The 18,415-nt window shown below is 47.7% G+C and overlaps 1 protein-coding gene across 2 annotated transcripts in view; it reads right to left on the bottom strand.

Annotated features, from left to right (window-relative positions):
- Positions 1-18,415, bottom strand: part of KLHL17 (kelch like family member 17) — a 212,084-nt gene that overhangs the window by 138,391 nt on the left and 55,278 nt on the right. The window contains exon 1 of one of the 2 annotated variants that reach the window (XM_086921431.1): positions 361-605. The exons of the other annotated variant lie outside the window; for it this stretch is intronic. Within the exon in view, the coding sequence (XP_086777557.1) occupies positions 361-366 (6 nt within the window). The 5' untranslated portion in view covers positions 367-605. Of the gene's footprint in view, positions 1-360; positions 606-18,415 lie in introns of those variants that run through there. 2 annotated transcript variants of the gene reach the window in all.

Below are 18,415 nucleotides of genomic sequence, written 5' to 3'. Positions count from 1 at the left end.
CTCAGAGATGCACCCTCCTCCGCAGTCTATGGTCGGAGGGGCACCCTCCCCTGTAACCAGATGAGACACGGGTACCCTCCCCTGCAGGTAGACTCTTGTCAGAGAAGCACCCTGCCTCTCAGCCCCGGTTCGAAAAGGTACCTTCCCCCCACAGCCCCGGGTCGCAGATGCACCTCCCCCAGCAGCCTCTGAGCAGATGGGCAGCTTTCTCTGCAGCCTGTGGTCAGACTGGCACCCTGCCCTGCAGCCCCCGCTCGGAGAGGGGCCCTCCCTTGCAGCCTCTGCTCTGAGAAACCCCTCCACCCACCCCGGCTGTGACATGAGGCGGACAGAGGCCATAATCCCGGCTCCGATACTCACAGACATATGTCCTATTGTCTCAAGCCGACAGCAGCTGTCTGTGGAGGGGGCATCTCCGCCGGCTCACTGGGCACCGTACACTGTCCTCCTGGGTGGATGGACTGCACTGCAGTCCGCGAGGGCCCTCCTGCGCTGCAGTCCTCGCGGGCTTCTACTCCGCCGTGTGTTCCTCTGCACCCTTGAGCTGCAGTCCTGCGGAGCTCCTCTGCATGCAGTCCTGTGGGTCCTCTGTGCATCCCTTCACTGCAGACCTAAGGGGCCCTGTGCATCCTGGCGCTGCCACTCGGAGGGCCTCTGCACTCGACGGTGACCAAGCACTGCAGCCAGGCTGTCCCCGGCGCCCTATGATATCTGGGACAGGATGCCCCAGTGCTGCGTCAGTGGGTGCTCCTCCAAAGAGTCCTTGCTTGTATTTTGGGAGGGGGTGCACAGTCGTTGGGGTGGTAGGGTATCACTTCCTTTGTCAGGTTTCCTGACGGGGCCTTCCTTCCCCGGGATGCTTTCCAAGCCAGCACCCCGCGGGCTCTCTATCGTGGGGTGGAGGGGGTGGGACCCACACCGCAGTACCGGCAATGGAGGGCAGAGAGGGGTTTTCCACAGCTGGGTGTGTTGGGCTCTCGCCCAAGCGCTGATGTCCGCGGTCTTGGGGCTCTCTTGTGCTGCTGGGGGTGGGTGGCTCTCTCTGGGTGATGCTCTCCCCGCAGTATTAGTGCTGGAGTGCGCGCTCTCGCCTGGAGGTGCTCTCCTGGGGGCTCGTCTGCATTGCTGCTGCAGGACCCCCGTCTCCCGGCGGGATTCTCTATTTTTAGGTGAAGGGGGCGGAGGGGGGAGGGAGGGGGGCTGAGGGAGGAGCGCAGCTGTGATGCTCTCTGGGGGATGCTCTCTCCGCAAATGCCGGGGTTGGTTGCTCTCTACACGGATGCTGCTGGGGCGCTCCCACCGGGAGTGCCAGTGTTGGGGCGTTCTCAGCGACGACTGCTGCCTGAGGCGCCCCCTCCCGTGGGCCTTTCGTTTTTACGTGGGTTTTGGTTTGATGGGAGATGCTCTCTCCGCACTGCAAGTTTTGAGGCGCTCTCCTGGGGAGGGGGGTCTGCAGGGGGCGCTCTCGCGCTGGTGCTTCCTGCGCAGCGGTCTTGCTGCTACTCTCGCCCTGCTGATCTCTTTATTTCCCCGCGTTGCCCCTCCTCAGGTCCGGATGCTTGGGGACCCCGAGCGGCCCCCTCGCTGCACTTCCGTGGTGCTCCGGTACTGCAGTCTCTCCCCTTCGCGTCTCCGGACCAGGAGCCCCCGGATCCCATAAACTGACGCAAATTGAAACCAACCAGGTGCAGGCTGAGAGTTAAGGTGGCGCCGGACAGTTCCACCTCAGCTCTGCTCTACGCGATGGGGGTGCGATGCACAAGTATGGCCACGGGCACCGCACACCCCGATGCCTTCAATGGAAGATACCCCGGGCTTCACCCAGCCTGTGACAACAAAACAACGCTATACAGGTTCTGCAACACAGCGAAACCTCCTTAAATGGAACCATGTGTGCACTTCGGCTACTGCTGCAGCCAGTAACAGTAAATTGTACCTACAATACCAATCCCACCTTAAAATCATCTGCAGCCCCAGACCGACCCCATGTCGCATGCAGCACCAATGATCACGACAAAGCCCCCTGCAGCATCAAGTCATGCTTAATAAACAAGCATAGACAAAGCCAGTCTATTGTATAATCTTACCTTCACTCACATTGAACAGATTACTGTAGAGCAAAAACCGTGCATGCTCAGTGCGAATGGCTGAAAAATGTCATTCTTCAGCTTAGGGTGTGTGGAGGTCAAAGGTCAAAACACAGCGCCAGGTACATCACACGCAGCAGCAACCCCACCCCACACACTGGCAGCAGCCCACTTATCTTGGTAATATTTGAAAACACACAGAAAAAGCATATTTTGAAAAAAACTGACTTAAACCCATAACCTTGACCACTGATCTCGAGTACATGCAAGAGTAAGAGTTTAGGTCAGGAGCGCGAGGCAACACCAGCACAAAATGAGACTGCGTTACAACTACCCTCTTGTAGTAGAGTCCAGGGTCTTCACACAGGAGTCTGAAGCCCCTCGGGTAAAGCTGCGTTCCACAGGAGGTAGGTCCTTTTAGGGCTCCGCTCACCCTCTAACTGTTCACGTCACTTAGTTTCCACTTCACACACGAACACCAACATTCCATCTAATCACTCACTCTCAGCATTGCAGATATACGACAGGATAACACTCACTTCAACAAAGAACAGTCAGTCTCTTTTACAAACAGTATAGGGATACTCATTCACAATCAGTGAATCTCCAATATGTGAAGGTGCACTTTCAAACAGCAACATGTAAACACCAACACCCACATAGACACACAAGGACAACAAATGCCCCACATCTCGTAAAAAAATAAATAAATAAATACATAAATAAAAAACACAACTACACTGACTACCATCGCACAACGGTCAGAGATCTGCAAGTCTTGCAACCTCCCTGTATACAAGGCTCCACCACCACATTTCTGTGCACTTACAATGACGCCATACAACATTTATGGATGCAGTACACATAGCCACAGACTTAGTAAAGTGACAGCCAGAACATGGAACCCACAGGTTTCTTTCGGCAAAAGGGTTTCCCAGTCATCCCAAAGTCTACATATTCAAGGCACAAACACAAAAACAGACATTTTAGCGATACATCACTTCAACTCAAAACTCCTTTGACCAGACTAACACAAAACCTGTGATCACAACACTCACACACAAAGTCCCCAGACACCATCACATTACTAAACTACGCAAGTGACAGACGCCACAAACTTTCGCTCCCCATCGTCCAGAAAAAACACACGTATCCCCTACATCCAAACAACATATTGACACGAGTAGAAGTGCAACCCTGCAAACCAATTTGTCCAATACTCTGTCACAATTAGCTGGTCAGACCAATATGGCTAAGTGGCAGGTCGAATAAAGCACCTAATATGCGCCAAGTACTACAAGTTCTGAAATCTGGACAAGCATTATGCAGGAGGTCTCCGACACAGAAGGATGGCACTCGCCAGTATGCGGCGACTGAGACTTCTGAAAGGACAACATTCATCCACTAGTTAGACTCCACTAAAAGCACTCACAAGCACAAACAAGACAATCACCAATGTATTCTGACTCAAGTACCAGGCACCTGTTAAATTCTCCCCTTTTTACAAAATGAAGATGCGTCCCATAGTGAAACAAAAAAACAATAAAAGCATAGATACACTATACCTCTTACTGACGTACTCTGCCTCCAGTATTACACACCAGTTAAAACTTCCCATTTGTTCAAAATGACAGCTAGTCCCAGACCACACTGAACTGGAACATCTGGTTACCAGCCAAAACACCACAGGTAGCAGACTCCCCCATGTTTCTTCAAGTGACCGGGTATTAATAAGCCCCACATTCGCTCATAACAGTGTACTCAACATGCATTCTCACATGACAGGGTCCTACTCTTCCTCAATTTCGCACACACCGCAGTACTCTAACAAGTTTTTTCACATACCAGGGTACTTACTACACGTCCACAGTTCTGCAACACGAGCGACTGAGGTCTGCTCTATCCCAAACTACACACCAAAGCCCATGTGCCCCAGAAGCAAAATCTGGTAACACCATACTACACACCTTGAGACCGTGTTCTCCCGTTCACAGTCTTTGCGCACAAGAATCCACACAATCACTACGTGACTCCATAATGCATAATTGGGAATTCAATATCATTTCCCAAATCTCACACCCGGACCCCACTTCAAATTTAAGTTACACACAATGAAAGTACAACTTCAATACAGAAGGTTACTTTCAACACCCCCAAAACTTGCCTTGTAACCATAAACTTATCATAGTACAGGCTTCAATATGACACAAGACGACACTACGCAGAGTACACGTCCAAAAAATTGTAAATGCCCAAATCTGTGAAGATAAACTAAAAGCATTACATAACAGTATATAACACTACAGGTCTTATTATCCTCTCACTGATAATGCTAAATACGGAGACCACGACCTTACACATCATCAGTGATGCCCTCCTGACCGGAGATGAAGATGACCCTAGCCCAGAGGTCTTCAAACTTTTTGATGCCAAGACCCCCCCTGTCAAAAACGTTTAAGCGTATTTATGAAATATGGTGCCTTCTTGTCCTTTTCCCTTTATGTTGGCACATAAATTGCTGTCTAGTGCCAACATAGGCAGGATATATTTTGTGCCGGAAGGGGCACGTTAATGCACAAAAACAATCCTCTGCAGAACGCAGCACACATGGAAAGAGGAAAAAACGAGGAGAAATTAAAAAAAGTCTCCTCGTTACGCCGACTGTGGGGAGGCGTAAGGTTTTGGCACTGCCCCAGGTTTACATGGTTTTGTAAATCTGGGGCAGCGTCAAAATCCATGGGCATTGTGAGGTAACACCCACCGCAAAGTCTATGGAACGCCTCCTTGACATAGAGTAGGCAACGCAGCGACTTGCGCTGCTTTTGTATAACTCCATATCTATGAGGCCACGCAGGGTGACTTCGCCTCGCCTTATAGATATGATTGAGATGCTTGTGCCGCCAAAGCTTCAAACAAACTGCTGCTTCAGCAGCGCAAGTCTCTCATAAATCATCACCAAAATATTTTGTTCGTTTTTTAGGTCTTTCACCATCAGGTAGCAACATATAAAATAATAGGGAGCTTAAATGAAAAATAAATTTAAAACGTTGCTACTCAGTGAGAAATGCACTATACAGTAAATTATAAAACCTCTATTATTTAATGCACTGCATAGGTCTGTGTGTAACGAGAAAGCCACAGAATTAAATTTGGTTGGTGCAGTGGAAAATAGTGATTTGTGTATTTTTAGTGCTATGAGGTCACAACCTGTGACAGAAAGTACTGTGAATAAGCAAGTCATTATTTTAAAAACTTGCATTACACACATTATACGATAGACTGCTACAAAATGTCCAAAGAGTTTAAGGATAAAATGGAGCTTCCAAAATGTTGATTTATGTAATATCAGACCATAAGTAATGCATTTTTTTGGCATAACTTTCCCTTCATCACCTCCTCAGGGGTACTAAACGCTGTGTAAATACAGTTATTATTAAAAGCACGCACACACTTCACAGCCCAGTTGCTAACCACCACACAAAAAACACATCTTTTCCATCACAATGCTTGAAGTGATTCGAGCAATTAAAGCCAGAACCACTCCCAAGCATCCTTTACATTTGCATCTTTTTATTCAGGCAAGCAGGCACCCTGGCATGAAGGCTTATTTGAAGGATTGTTTTATCTGTCTGCCGGGCCTCTTCGTTTAACAGCACACGAGGCTCAATTAACATCAGCTGAAGCATTTTAACATGGTTGAGCACGTTTTGTATTCCAGGCAGAAGTAAGGCCTAGAAATGCACGACCCCCTTCCCAGGACTCCAGGGCCCCCCTAGGGGTCGAACCACACAGATTGAAGACCTCCATCCTAGCCTCTTGCTAATGCTGGACAGCTCAGCTGCCTTCAATTCAATCAGCCACCCCAACCTCATGCCTACCCAAGAATCTTGAATGAGGTCCACTGGCAAAGTCCTCCACTGGTCCTACTCCTACCTTTCCAAATGACAACAATTTGCACACATACGTACTTCCAGATCTCAAACCATCCCTATCACCTGCAGAGTCCCCTAGGATTCCATACGGTGTTCTGCAATTTCCAGCCTCTATATGGAACCTCTTCGTTTTCTACTCACAGATGACTGCATAAAACTTCACCACAGTGTTGGATTGGTAAAAATAAATAGAAAAGTAGTGCAAAAGGCCACCGTGGGTGAGGGAAGCAACACAGGATGTGGGTGAGGAAGGAAGCAATGCAGGTAGTGCAAAACAACACAAGGCAGAAGCAACACGAAGGGTGAGAAAGTAGAAGCAATACAGAGGGCATGGGTGGAAGAAACAATACGGAGGGTGGTGAGAAACACGGGCAAGAGAGGAATGCGGAGCTGTTGGAGGGGATGCAGGCAGGCGATAAAATAATGCAGAGGGGAAAAGCACACCAGGGTGAGAGCAAAATGGAGTTTGGGGGAGAAGCATACAGAAGAGAGAAAGCAACACCGAGTGTGGCAGAGGGGTGAAGAGCAGTACACGAGGGAGACAGCCGGGAAACACATGCACTCTCTTGGAGTGCTTAACCGAAAAAAAACAAAAAAAGTATTGCTACCATGCTCCAGAGAGATACAAACATAAGAAGGATATAAAATCCACACAAGCAGACGAATAAAAAAGCAAATAAAGAGGAGTAACAATATCAAACAATGCTAAGCAATGGACGGGCTCCAAGCCCACTGTAAGAAGACAACAGTTATTTTCGCCAACAGGCGGCTAACTCTGTCTGGCAGGCACGATCTGAAAAGGGCATGTCGTTTCTAGGTTATTTTAAGAAGACCACAAAGCTAAGGAATCCCCTTAAAAAACGCAGTTCAAAGTCCAACTAAAGTAAAACTTTCCTCACTGGACTATTCAGAAAACTATAAAATGAAGGTCCCAAGGTCACCTTTAAGGCATCTGTAAACCCACTCCCTCATTAAAGCACTACCCTTTTGGACTCCGTATTCCCTCTAGTGACCAACAAGGCCTCGGGAATGGGCGCGGTTCTCTTCCTAAACAGGAAGAACTGGGGGTGGAGGGGACTCGAATGGAGAGAGCACAGCTAGTGCAGAACTACAAAGACTGAAGCCTTCAACTGTAATTAGGAAATGAAAGAGGCCATGATGGTCTTTTCCATCCGACAGTCTCCATCACATAGATACCACCATGGCATCAAGCCAAATGCACTCGAGAAGAACCCTGGGTTTCTGTCCAGTGGGTGAGCACCAGGTTTCACTCTAGATTCCCTTGATGGAGCAGCCACCCTGGATTATTTATGAGGCCTACAGACTTTCTGTGCAAAGTCCAACCAGTTCTTTATTCTCCATATCAAGGCTTTATGCCCTACCTCTTGTGCATGTTTTGTGGGGAGATGCCCATAATGTACGAGTAGGTTATTTAATAAATGGATGTATACCTGCAATTATTGTAGATTACCACTAAAGGGTCTGTGCTATGTACTAACCTGTCCTGACATCCCACCCGATCATCAATGGCCATAGTTGTTGTAGCATCCTGCTACAATAAACACAGACACTATGGTGTGTTACTACGGGAGCTTTATTCTCACACAACTACTCTCGTCCCTGTCCCTACTCTGACTGCCCTGGTTCCGGTCACTGGCTTCTCCCGTTCCTGTCCCTCCCTCTTAACTCCACCCCAGCCACTAGACCACATTATACAATCTGACATCTCCCCCCTCCTTAACAAAATGAACTTAATTTCCACAGTGTTTGCAATTCTTCAGCCCACCACGCGGGTTGGCGGACAGCTTGTTCTTCAACCATCAGTAGCGTCGAATCCGTGGTGGTCCTGACGTTCATCAATCTTTCCGGCGTCTTAGCCAAAACATCCTTGACTATGGGATTGCACTTTTGAGAATGTGACCCATCGTGTATGGGCGGCTTATTATCCAGTTCCGCAGTTGTCATGGTTCTTTCATGTTGTGTGACTGCTACTGGCTCAGCTCGGCAGTGGCAGTCTGCTTGCCTTGGTGACTCTTGTTCTGTTGACGGTTGATCTTCTTTGGGAGTGGGCAATGTTCCGGTCTTCTTCCAAGCTCCCTCCTGTGAGGTTATTTCTCTTTGTCTCGTCAGGTTGGGAGCAACACTGCTCATCTGTGCACCGTCGGGCACGTCAGACGTCAATGTACTATCTGAGATGTGTGTCCTGTCTTGATTCTTGGCCTCATTGGCTGCCTCTGTTCGTTTCTTCCCTTCCCGCTCGTGGTTGAGGCTGGCGAGACCCTTGACCACCTGGTTATATGTCTGTTTGTCTCTCATTCGGTGGCAGTTCGTCTCTGTCACCACGTTCGGTCTTCCCCGCGGGGTGACGGGATAGTCCTTTACCACTAAGTAGATATTGTCCCATTTCTTTGTTCTCCTTCCGTCAGTTCGTTGTGTCAGCCTCTCTGACCCCATCAGGGGTGACGGTATATTGTTCATGTCTTGATGTGGCGATGACTGACGTGACGTGTTGTCCTTTGGTTCTGTTGTGTGTCCGGGTGATTGATGCCACAGCTGTGGTCGGGACCATGATCCTGTTGACCCAAATGATCGGACAGCATGTCTTCCGACTCGGAGGAGTCGGTTGCCGATTTCCTCTGAGAACGTTCCTTTGAGGGCGTCGTGACTGATACGTTTATCGAGTTGGTATTCTGGGATGACATGCTCCTGGGGTCGGAGCTGTTTACGGAGCATTTCCGTGGGTATGTTTCTTTTTGTGTCTTCTGTGTTGTTGCTGTGGGGGGATCGTTTACTTCATTAGTTTGGTCTCGGAGCATTTGGTCTTTACCCTTTTCACGGGACATCAATTGTCCCTCCTCCGCTTTCTCGTTGACACAACTGTCTGTAGTGCATATGCCTCTCCCTTTTCGGTGTCTGAGTGGCTTGCCAATCCTCATGTGGTTGGTGTCTTCTTCTCGTTTGTTGTTTGTGTTAACGTCCGTGCCATTGGGGTGATTTGTCTCACTACTTGATGCTTCCTCGGACTCATCTGTAAACTTTGGTGCATGGCGGGAGGATGGCCGGGGTTGTTCGCGTGCTGGTTTCCGGCATTGACGGGATAGGTCCCATCTTCCGTAGTTCGTCTTTCTTGCCTTCTTGTTGAGCAATCTGCCATCTTGTCCATGGGTGTGATTTGTCCCGCTTGACACTTCATCTGTTTCATAACCATTCTCATCATCGGTTGACTGACTCCTTGAGGTTGAATAGCTTTGTGAGGTTGTCTCAGTATCATCATCTGTTGACTGACTCCTTGAGGTCGAATAGCTCCATGAGGTTGCATCAGTATCGCTTTCGCAATCCTGATTCATCCTGGTCTTTTGTGATGGTGACTTGGAGTGTTCCATGACGCTCTGTCTCTGGTTTCTTGACTCTGATTCACCCTCCCTCTTTTCAGCTTTGTTTGTTTCCTGGGCCTCTCCCTTAGGCATAAGGGGTGCCTCTTTCCAGACATCCATGTGTCTGGCATTGGAATGCACGTCTTTCGAGAAGTCTTTTGCTTTTATTCGCACTCCAGCCTCGGCCCCTCTGATGATTCTCTTTAGCGACCATTGCTCCTGAAGAATCTTGCGCTTCGTGTCTGCGCTTGAACAGCCTTCGATTATTCGGAGCCGAACTGCTTCTTCATTAGTAAATGTGTTGAAGTGGCAGCAGGGTACCAGACTTAGTAACCGAGTAATGAACCTCGGCAGTGGTTCTCCTGGTTCCTGCCGCGCTGTATTGAAAGTGATGCGAGCATGATCCACTTCCACCAGTGCATGGAAATGGGCACGTAGCTTCACTTGGAGTCTTCCATAGCTCTCTGTGTCCCTTTTGGGAAATGATCTGATTAGGCGACGGCCCTCATGACCGACTAGCTGGAGGAGTAGCGTCAAACATTTTCCATCCCTGTGTTCACCGATTGCATCAAGAAAATCGTCTAGGGAATCCAGCCACCGGTTCCATTCGGGACCCAAGTTCTGACCGTCAGTCTGTGACACTGGGGGTGGTACTTCAATGCAAGGACTGGGCCGGTGGGTTGCTTTTACCGCCGCCATGAGGGAGGTGTGTTTTATCTGCTATCGTCGTAGAATTGTTCGCTTTGTTTCCCGTCTTGTCTGCTGACTTTCTTCGGCCAGGATTCCGTGTCTAGCCGTCTCCTTTGATTTCGGGCAGGTTCACCACTCCTGGGTGACTACTGTATTCTGTCCGCCTTTAGCACGACTGTTTCAGGAGGCCTTACTGAGTTGGGCTTGGATTTCCTGATTTCGGAAATGGCCACCACTCAGCTGGTCCACACATGACACTTGGCTCAGCACCTTCCCACTTTTATTGGGGTGGCCTGCTAACTGCAGGTGATTTGGGGTTCTCCTTACCGTTGATCATCTGTCTTTGCGTGGCGCTGGAGGGTTGCGTCGGTACTTGCTTTTGTTCGTTACGTTCCAGATCTGGAGTTGCTTGGTGCATTTAAGATGTGCACTCGCCTGTGTTTGCTGACTTCGGGACTTGTATTTATCCGTGTTTGGTATGTTCAGGTCTGTTTTGGCTCGTGCTCGTGGCGTTCTGGGTTTGCATTTGCTTACTTTAGTACCATTCGATATTCGTGCCAGCTTATGCTTGTTTGCATCAAGGCTTGCTTTTGCTCATGTCTGTTTGTGCTTGAAGCATGTGCTTGCTTGTGCTGGCTCTCAGTGTGTCTCTTGCACTTGCCAGTGCTTGTTGTGTTTACGGTTGTCTTTATTTGTATCTTGCGTTAATTGATGCTCGTTTTGTTATTGGTCTCGCATTCACCTTTTTGCGTGTCCTAATGCAACTTTTGCATTTACTTGTGCTTGTTTGCCTTTGTTATTGCTTTTGCCAATGCTTGCTCACTTGTATCTGTCACTGCGCATTCATTGACATAGTCCGTCACTTGCCAGTGTTCATTCAATATAGTCATTTCATTTGCCAATGCTTGTTGATCTGCGTGTAGCAATGCTTGTGTCTCTTTGCATGGATCAATGCTTGTTTATGTGTTTTGCCTCTTGCCTCAGCCTGTGCTTGTTTTCCTTTACACTTGCCAAAGGTTGTTTGCTGTCTTTAGTGCATTTCCAGTGCTTCATTGATGTTTCAGGCTCTTTGCCTGACTTCAAAATGGCCACCTCTATTTTGCACAGGGAGGTCATCCCAGGAATCGCCTGACTTAAAGATGGCCGCCGCTAGGGAAGTCTCGTGTCTTACAGGGTTTCATTCAGGCTCTCATTCTCCACTTGGAACTCACCGGCAGCCAGCCTCTTCATGCAGCTCGCCCTCCGCACCTCTTCAGACGCTCCTCAGGCACTGGAGCAATCAGACGCGATCCAGGCGAGCTCCCTGTTTACCGCGCGTCAGGTAGGCGATGTCTCACGCATCGGGGGTGAGCTTTTCTTCCGTTTTGGCGCGAACAGCGCTCGGTCAGCACCGCTTGGCAGGCGGTCTCCGTGGGGCGCCGTCCTCCACGCGAGGGCACTTTCTCTCCTCTCTTGGGGTCTGGCAGAGTCAGGGTAGGCTCCTGGCTTCTGCTCCTGCAGCGCTGGCTGGACACCGCGCTCTCTTGCGCAAGTCGCGTTTTAGCGCGAAGGGGTCACTTCTGCCTCGGGCGTTGCGACGCTTGGTGCCTCGGCTCCCTCTTGAGTCCCTCCCAACTGCTGGGGGGGGACAGGGTCACCTGCTACTGGCCTCACGTGGCAGGTCGCAATTTCGTCCTTCTGGTCAGCGTCGCCTGCTCCTCGAGGCACGCTGGGGACAGGGCTCTCTCGTGAGGGTCTGTGGGGTTCAAGCACATCCCACCCTCGTCGCCAGCTGTAGCATCCTGCTACAATAAACACAGACACTATGGTGTGTTACTACGGGAGCTTTATTCTCACACAACTACTCTCGTCCCTGTCCCTACTCTGACTGCCCTGGTTCCGGTCACTGGCTCCTCCCGTTCCTGTCCCTCCCTCTTAACTCCACCCCAGCCACTAGACCACATTATACAATCTGACATCTGTGTCTGAAGAAGGGCTGTTTAGGAGCTAGCTGATGCGCCCAAACCTACCCATCAATCTAGTCTCTCAGGTTCTACTCAGAGGAAGTCTGTGAAAATAATGTCTTTCCTGGCTACAGAATGTGACCTCTGCATGGGGTCTATTTCTCTTGCTGGCCAGGACCAAGCTGGCCAAAACTGTGGTCAGGGACCCTTACCTGCCTGCATGGGGAACCTCTTTTCATATGGGCCACTGTTGGTGGTGGTTAACTGGCAAAACGATAAACTATTCAGGTCTCTTGTTATTTCTATGCCCTGACCCCAACTGAAAGGCTGATCGGGCAGCAAGGACCCCAAGGCATAAGAACAACTGAAATATCACCAGTAAAGACAAAGAAACAGCATTCATGGCTCTCCGGCTTCCGCCAACTGATCTTACAAGACACAGAAAACCTCCACAAAAAGGGAAATCGTAAAGTGGCCAGGAGAAAGAGATAGTGGCTTGTTTTCGTTCCAAAGACCATAAACCTCACTGTAAGGAATCAGGCGCTATCCCGAAGGCACAAGAAAACTCTTCCCATGATAGGTAGAAATGGAGCAGGCCAATTTTTCTATACACCTCTATTCTGAGATCGCTTACTGCAGCGTGGGGCGACGTCAGTGCCGAACCAGAAACACACCTACTGTTACAGTACCTGCACGTTATGGTTAATTGATCCCATATCATTCACTGGCTAGCGGAAGCAATGTGGATGTATACTACACCACCACTGAAGCAGCTTCGGTTAAAATGGGAGGCAGACCGAGGCACCCCTTGGACAGACAGCGAATGGGCTCGGATATTAGCCACCCCCACAAACATACCACGCAATGCCAGATTCAGGCTCATACAAACATACATTGTACACAGGGCATACCTTTCCCCCGATAAAATAAATACGTACTTTCACATGACTACATCAGCATGTCCCCGCTGTTTGCAAGAGAATGCGGACTTGCTGCATATGCTGTGGCTCTGCTCTCCTCTACAAGCATATTGGAGAGAGGTCATCATGGCACTTGCGACAAGTACTGAGAGGACGCTACCGCAGACGTGGGAGGTGTGCATACTGGGCCTGTATCCAAGACCCAAGAAATACAAAGTCACATCTAGATTTATTGACCTGGGCCTAATTGTAGCTAAGAGGCTAATCACTAAGCGTTGGAAACGCGCCGATCCACCTTCAACGGCCGGGTGGAGGTACTCTTTTAGTATGGGGCCAGACAAAACGCACGGCTGTGCACAGGGCGGGGATAGCAGGGCTTCGTAAATACCCCATAGCCCAGCTCTGGGATGCCATTCTGACAAGTCTGACAGTTACAGACTGGGACGGAGGGTACAACTCCTCGCAGGAGACTAGAAGACTTGAGGGAGATGACCGGGGGACAGTGGCTGCACTCTAGTAATTCAGGAGCACAGGAAGCAAGGACACGAACACTGACCCTCTCGAAGATCATTCAAGCGGGGGGCTCCGCTAACTCGGTGAGTTTGCATAGAAGGCGTACTTACTTTTCACACTTTGGTCGGGGCTTGGCGAAGATTTTCTCTGTTAGTTTAGTCTTATGTTTAAAGGTTACAGTTACGAAAATAACAAATTATATCCGATTTTACTGTAATTTAGCGCTTGATTGCAAAGCTAAGTGCGGTCAAGGATATGTGAGGTTAAGACGGGATGAAGCATTTCCTCTGCTATGTACAGACACTGATACGTGTTCCCTTGGACAACCGGTGATTTGAATATGGACTCTGTGGTCCAGTCTTGGCCACATGAACATTAGGCTTGCTAGGGGTAACAAGTGTATCAGAAAACGCAGTTGTAAACTCAGATTTGGGCGAGGTAGAGGTCTAGCGAGTCCCCGGATGTTGCCTATTGAAAATCTGGAAACCTACAGACCTCATCTTGGGGCTACAGACTTGGGCAACGCTTGGGATGGCGATTGCTAAGCGGAACATTGCCAGGAACTGGGGATCAGGGAGAGTGCCCACACAGACACAATGGGAAAATGACATGGATACAGCTATGGTGGCGGAAAGAGCGGTCTATACCCATAGGGGGTGCCCCAAAAAATGGTCCAGAATATGGGGGAAATCGAATGAATCCAGGGGAAATATTTGTGAACCTCCGCAAGCATCATCCGACCTTGAAGATAGCCCCTAAATTTGAAGGAGAACCTGTGTTAAGTACATACTGCAACCCGAGAGTGGTGATGGGGGAGGGAGCGATGTGATGGAGGTTATTCATTAAGCAACTGGACACATATTGCAATTACTTGTCATGTACACAGGGAACCGTATACTGTATTAAAGTATTACCATTGGAGAAGATTGATGTTTATTGATGAATGTACACTCCTGATAACGAAATGCTAATAAAAAGTTTTTTTTTTAAAAAGAAAGAAAACGCAGTTGGCATATTCTAATGTTGACACTAAGTACCTGTCTCATGTATCACCAAAGCAAAAGTAGTCTTCTATCTTCCACCCCTCTCCCCCCATTTTTTCGTCTGAATGTTATTTGTAAACGGTCTACTTTACGAAATGCAAATAAAGATATTTATATATATATAAAAAAAGGATAGGTAGAAATGGAGGTATGGCCCTATTGGTAAATCAGGTGCCCTGTGATGTGATCATGAGATATCTGGAACCGAGGCGCCCCAGCTACACCTCAAATATGAAAATTAAAGTTAACATAAAAACCCAGCACATTTCTACAAACCTTTGTGATTTGTCCTCAGGGACACATTTTCTGCACTCTTCACCTCCCATTAGATTTCATGGTAACCCAATGCAGGACCTGGCACTACCATAGACATATTCATGGTTCTGAAATCTAGATGGATTAACGTTGGTCCTTTCAAATTCCAGAGAACCAAAGCAGAAGGCTTCATAAAGGCCTATTTCAAAGCTAGAGAAAAGAAATTAAAAAGCCCACACCGGCTAACCTGGTGGTTAAAGGAAATAATGCATGTCCCACGGATATCTTGATTCCAAATCAAATAATAACGTCTTTCTTAGAATATCTTATAGTTGATGGTACAGACCTCGGCTTTTCACTAAAGCATATTATTTTAATATTTTGTTAATAAGTCTAAGTGAACGGCCACCTTTACTGATTGTGATAACTAAGTACCATACATCTGGTATCAAATGTTACACCACCTTCCGAGAGCTGCGACTGCACGACATTATAATGCATTTGAGAACTTTCAAGCAGTTCAAGAGGCCAGGAGTCCTAATTGCTGGAGGGGTTTGTTTAGAACGCCCTGCCCGCCATCTTTTATTAAAGAAAAAACTAGCACACGTTCCGAAAGTTCATAAAGCAACCTGGAGGATGTTTCAATAACGAGAAGCTTGGAAATCATTGTGCTGTTCGCAAGGCCCTTAAACCCGACGGGTTCCTTATTAAATTTACTTCTGCCTGATCTAGCCAGTTTCCTAGCCCAAGAATACCCTTCTGGGGGACAGTTCATGCTCAAGAAGTTCAATAGTCAATGAATCAGTAGGAAGCCTGGGTCAGAACGAAGGGGTTAAACATGGCACTAAGAAATGGATGGCCAGTGCCGTAGAAGCTCTAGGCAGGGCATTGAACTGGAAACCTTTGAGAAAGGGTAGTCATTGAAGGAAAGAATCATATCTTTAAAGCAGGTGCCTTTTGACACGGCAACACTGCAGTGTTCTGGACACAGTCATTTCAGTTGATTTCTTAGAAAGCCTAAACTGGATCGGGGAAATCCCAGTCTGCACTCCATGGAACAGCCAGGGATTAAAGTTAAGGAACTTGAGATGAAAGAATTTGGTGTTGTCAACATTCAACAGTTGATCCGTGAGCAACAGATTAGGGTCTAAAAATACAGCTATGACCATTGTAGATAGTTCGGGGCAAAGGACTAACGTGTCAGGCCCCATTTCAGGGGCTGCTATAAATGAAGTGGTCACCAAAAAACAAAATTTCTGTCCTGACTGGATTCAACCAGAAAACACGTACATAATACCAGTCTAGGATGGTAGCTAGTTGATTGAAAAGGGGTGTGGGTCTGCATTTCTCAGTTGATAAGTTACATGACGACCCTAAAGTTGTAAAAAGACCTTAGGACCGGCCAAAAGACCTTAATAGAACTGTCAACAGAAGCTGGGCCTTGCAAGTGATGGAATTTTGCCCCGTCCCGAGGGATGCCCGGAGTATTGGGCCCGAATATAATTCCAGGACAAATAATGTCTGCAAAGGTTAGGCAAGAACCCTTTTAGTTCTACCCTCCGGTGGGCTTGGGCTCCGATACAACTTAACACAATGGCTATCACAATTGACGATTTTGAAATTTGACACTGTTGGTAACCTTATTCTGCTGTAGTCTTTTGTGTCCTCCTGCTCTTGGCACCGGTTGTCTTGTTGGTGTGCTCTGGCAATCTGCTGTTCTAGTTGTTTTAGCGGGTTTTAGTTGTTTAGTGGGTTTTGGTTTGTTCCTTTGGTTTAATTGGGGTAGGTTCTGCTTCTGCCCACCGTTGTTCCTGCTCCCGCTGGTTCTCTGCTCTCCGCCTTCCTACCTCCCTGACAGACAGACCCTCCTTGCCCCCAGAACTACTTATAGAGGCAGCTTTGCAGTCATGTATCAGACACGCGGCCAGCGCGCTGATGGAGAGCCAAAGGCGAGATCATCTGTACTTGGAGCGCACCCAATGCCAGGACCCCTGGCTCTTCCACCCCACGAAGAAACACCGCCGCTCACATTCGAGCCCTGGACACCGGACACACAACCCACTGCTGCTGCACATCCCTGTGTACCACCAGAAAACCGTTCTCCTACCGATATTGCCACCTCACCTTCAGCACTGAAGTAACCAATGAGAACAGTGACACTGCATCCATTACATAGACGAGACCACCACAAAACTACTACAATGCATCCTACTCCATGCACGTTCACTCGGTAAGCATGCCACGGAGGTCTGGGACACAATCTCATCCTTCACCCTGAACCTCATCTTCCTAACAGAAACCAGGCTAAATCCTGCCTCGGCACCAGACATTGCCACCGCCATCCCAGATGTTTATAAGATAACACATAGAGGCCGAACCAACAAGCATGGAGGTGGAATTGCCATAATCTACAGGGACACCATCCGCTGCACGACATCCCCAACACCGGTAATGGAACACCTCAACTTCAAACGCCACAAAGACAGAAAAAGCACGATCAGAGGTACCCTCGCCTACCGACCACCAGGACCACGCCCCAGCTTGTGGATTATACTTCCAAATGGGTAGTAACTAAGTGTGTGCCATCGGTCAACACTCAAACTGTTGTGGATTTTTTAAAAGATGAATTTTCTAGAGAAGGAATTCCCAAAACTCTCATTACAGACAATGGTACACAATTTGTGTCTTCAAACATGGAACAATTTCTTTCTAGTTTAGCAATTGTTCATTTTAGAAATGCTCTGTATTCTCCACAAGCTAATGGTTTAGCTGAAAACATGAATAAAATTGTGAAGAGTTGTGCACAACGAGCAATTCAAAATAGAACATCTTTGGAAGTGACTCAGAGAAACTTGGTGGGCACATAGGGTGACACCTAATTGTATCACGAATGTTTCTCCTTTCTCTGCTCTCAGAGGTAGAAAACCACATTGTAAACTGAATCCGGTTTGGTTAGGACTAGATAGTACCATTAGGGATCAATTTTCTGAAATGGATATCATTCAGAGGAGGAAAACTTACCAAGATAAATACAAAGCTAATTTTGATAGCACACACAAAAGTAGAACTTTCATTTGGAGTATTGGTGATACAGTTTTAAAAAGAAAACCTGGTTTTGTAAGAAAGGGTCATTCTAAATTCATGGGTCCGTTTAAAATTTCTGCTGTCAAGAAAAATGTTGTGGTTTTAGATTCTGGAGATGTGTGGAATATGTCGTGTTTGGTTAAAGTTGATAATTTCAGAAACTGCAGACTTTCTCAACAAGTGGGAAAGAATTTCTCTCAGTACACATCAAAGTTTCCTTTCACTAGGATTAGAACAAGACCAGTTTGGCACAAGGATTTTGTTATGCATTCTTATTGAATTCAATTTCCTTTATTCTGTGGTGCAGACTTTATGGCTTATTCTTGTTATGCTAATTTTTTTCCTTTCTATGTTTTTTTATTTATTTTTGTACAGATTCATTTCTTTATGTAGTAAGGGAGATGTGTTATGGGTAATTCAATATTAAGAATGTTTGCCATGTCAAATTGCTTATGTCATTACTGTGACGGTGCTTTGTTCGATTCATGTGCCAAGGTTCTCTGAGAATCGTACCTTCGGCAGTTGGAGTTGGATCCAAGCCTGTGAGGGTTGTATTCAGATCACTACCAATAAA

The sequence above is a fragment of the Lissotriton vulgaris genome, chromosome 5, assembly GCF_964263255.1.
Source record: "Lissotriton vulgaris chromosome 5, aLisVul1.2, whole genome shotgun sequence".
Classification (NCBI taxonomy): Eukaryota; Metazoa; Chordata; class Amphibia; order Caudata; family Salamandridae; genus Lissotriton; species Lissotriton vulgaris.
The sequence above is the reverse complement of the archived record's forward strand: the minus strand, read 5'-3'. Positions and strand labels throughout refer to the sequence as shown.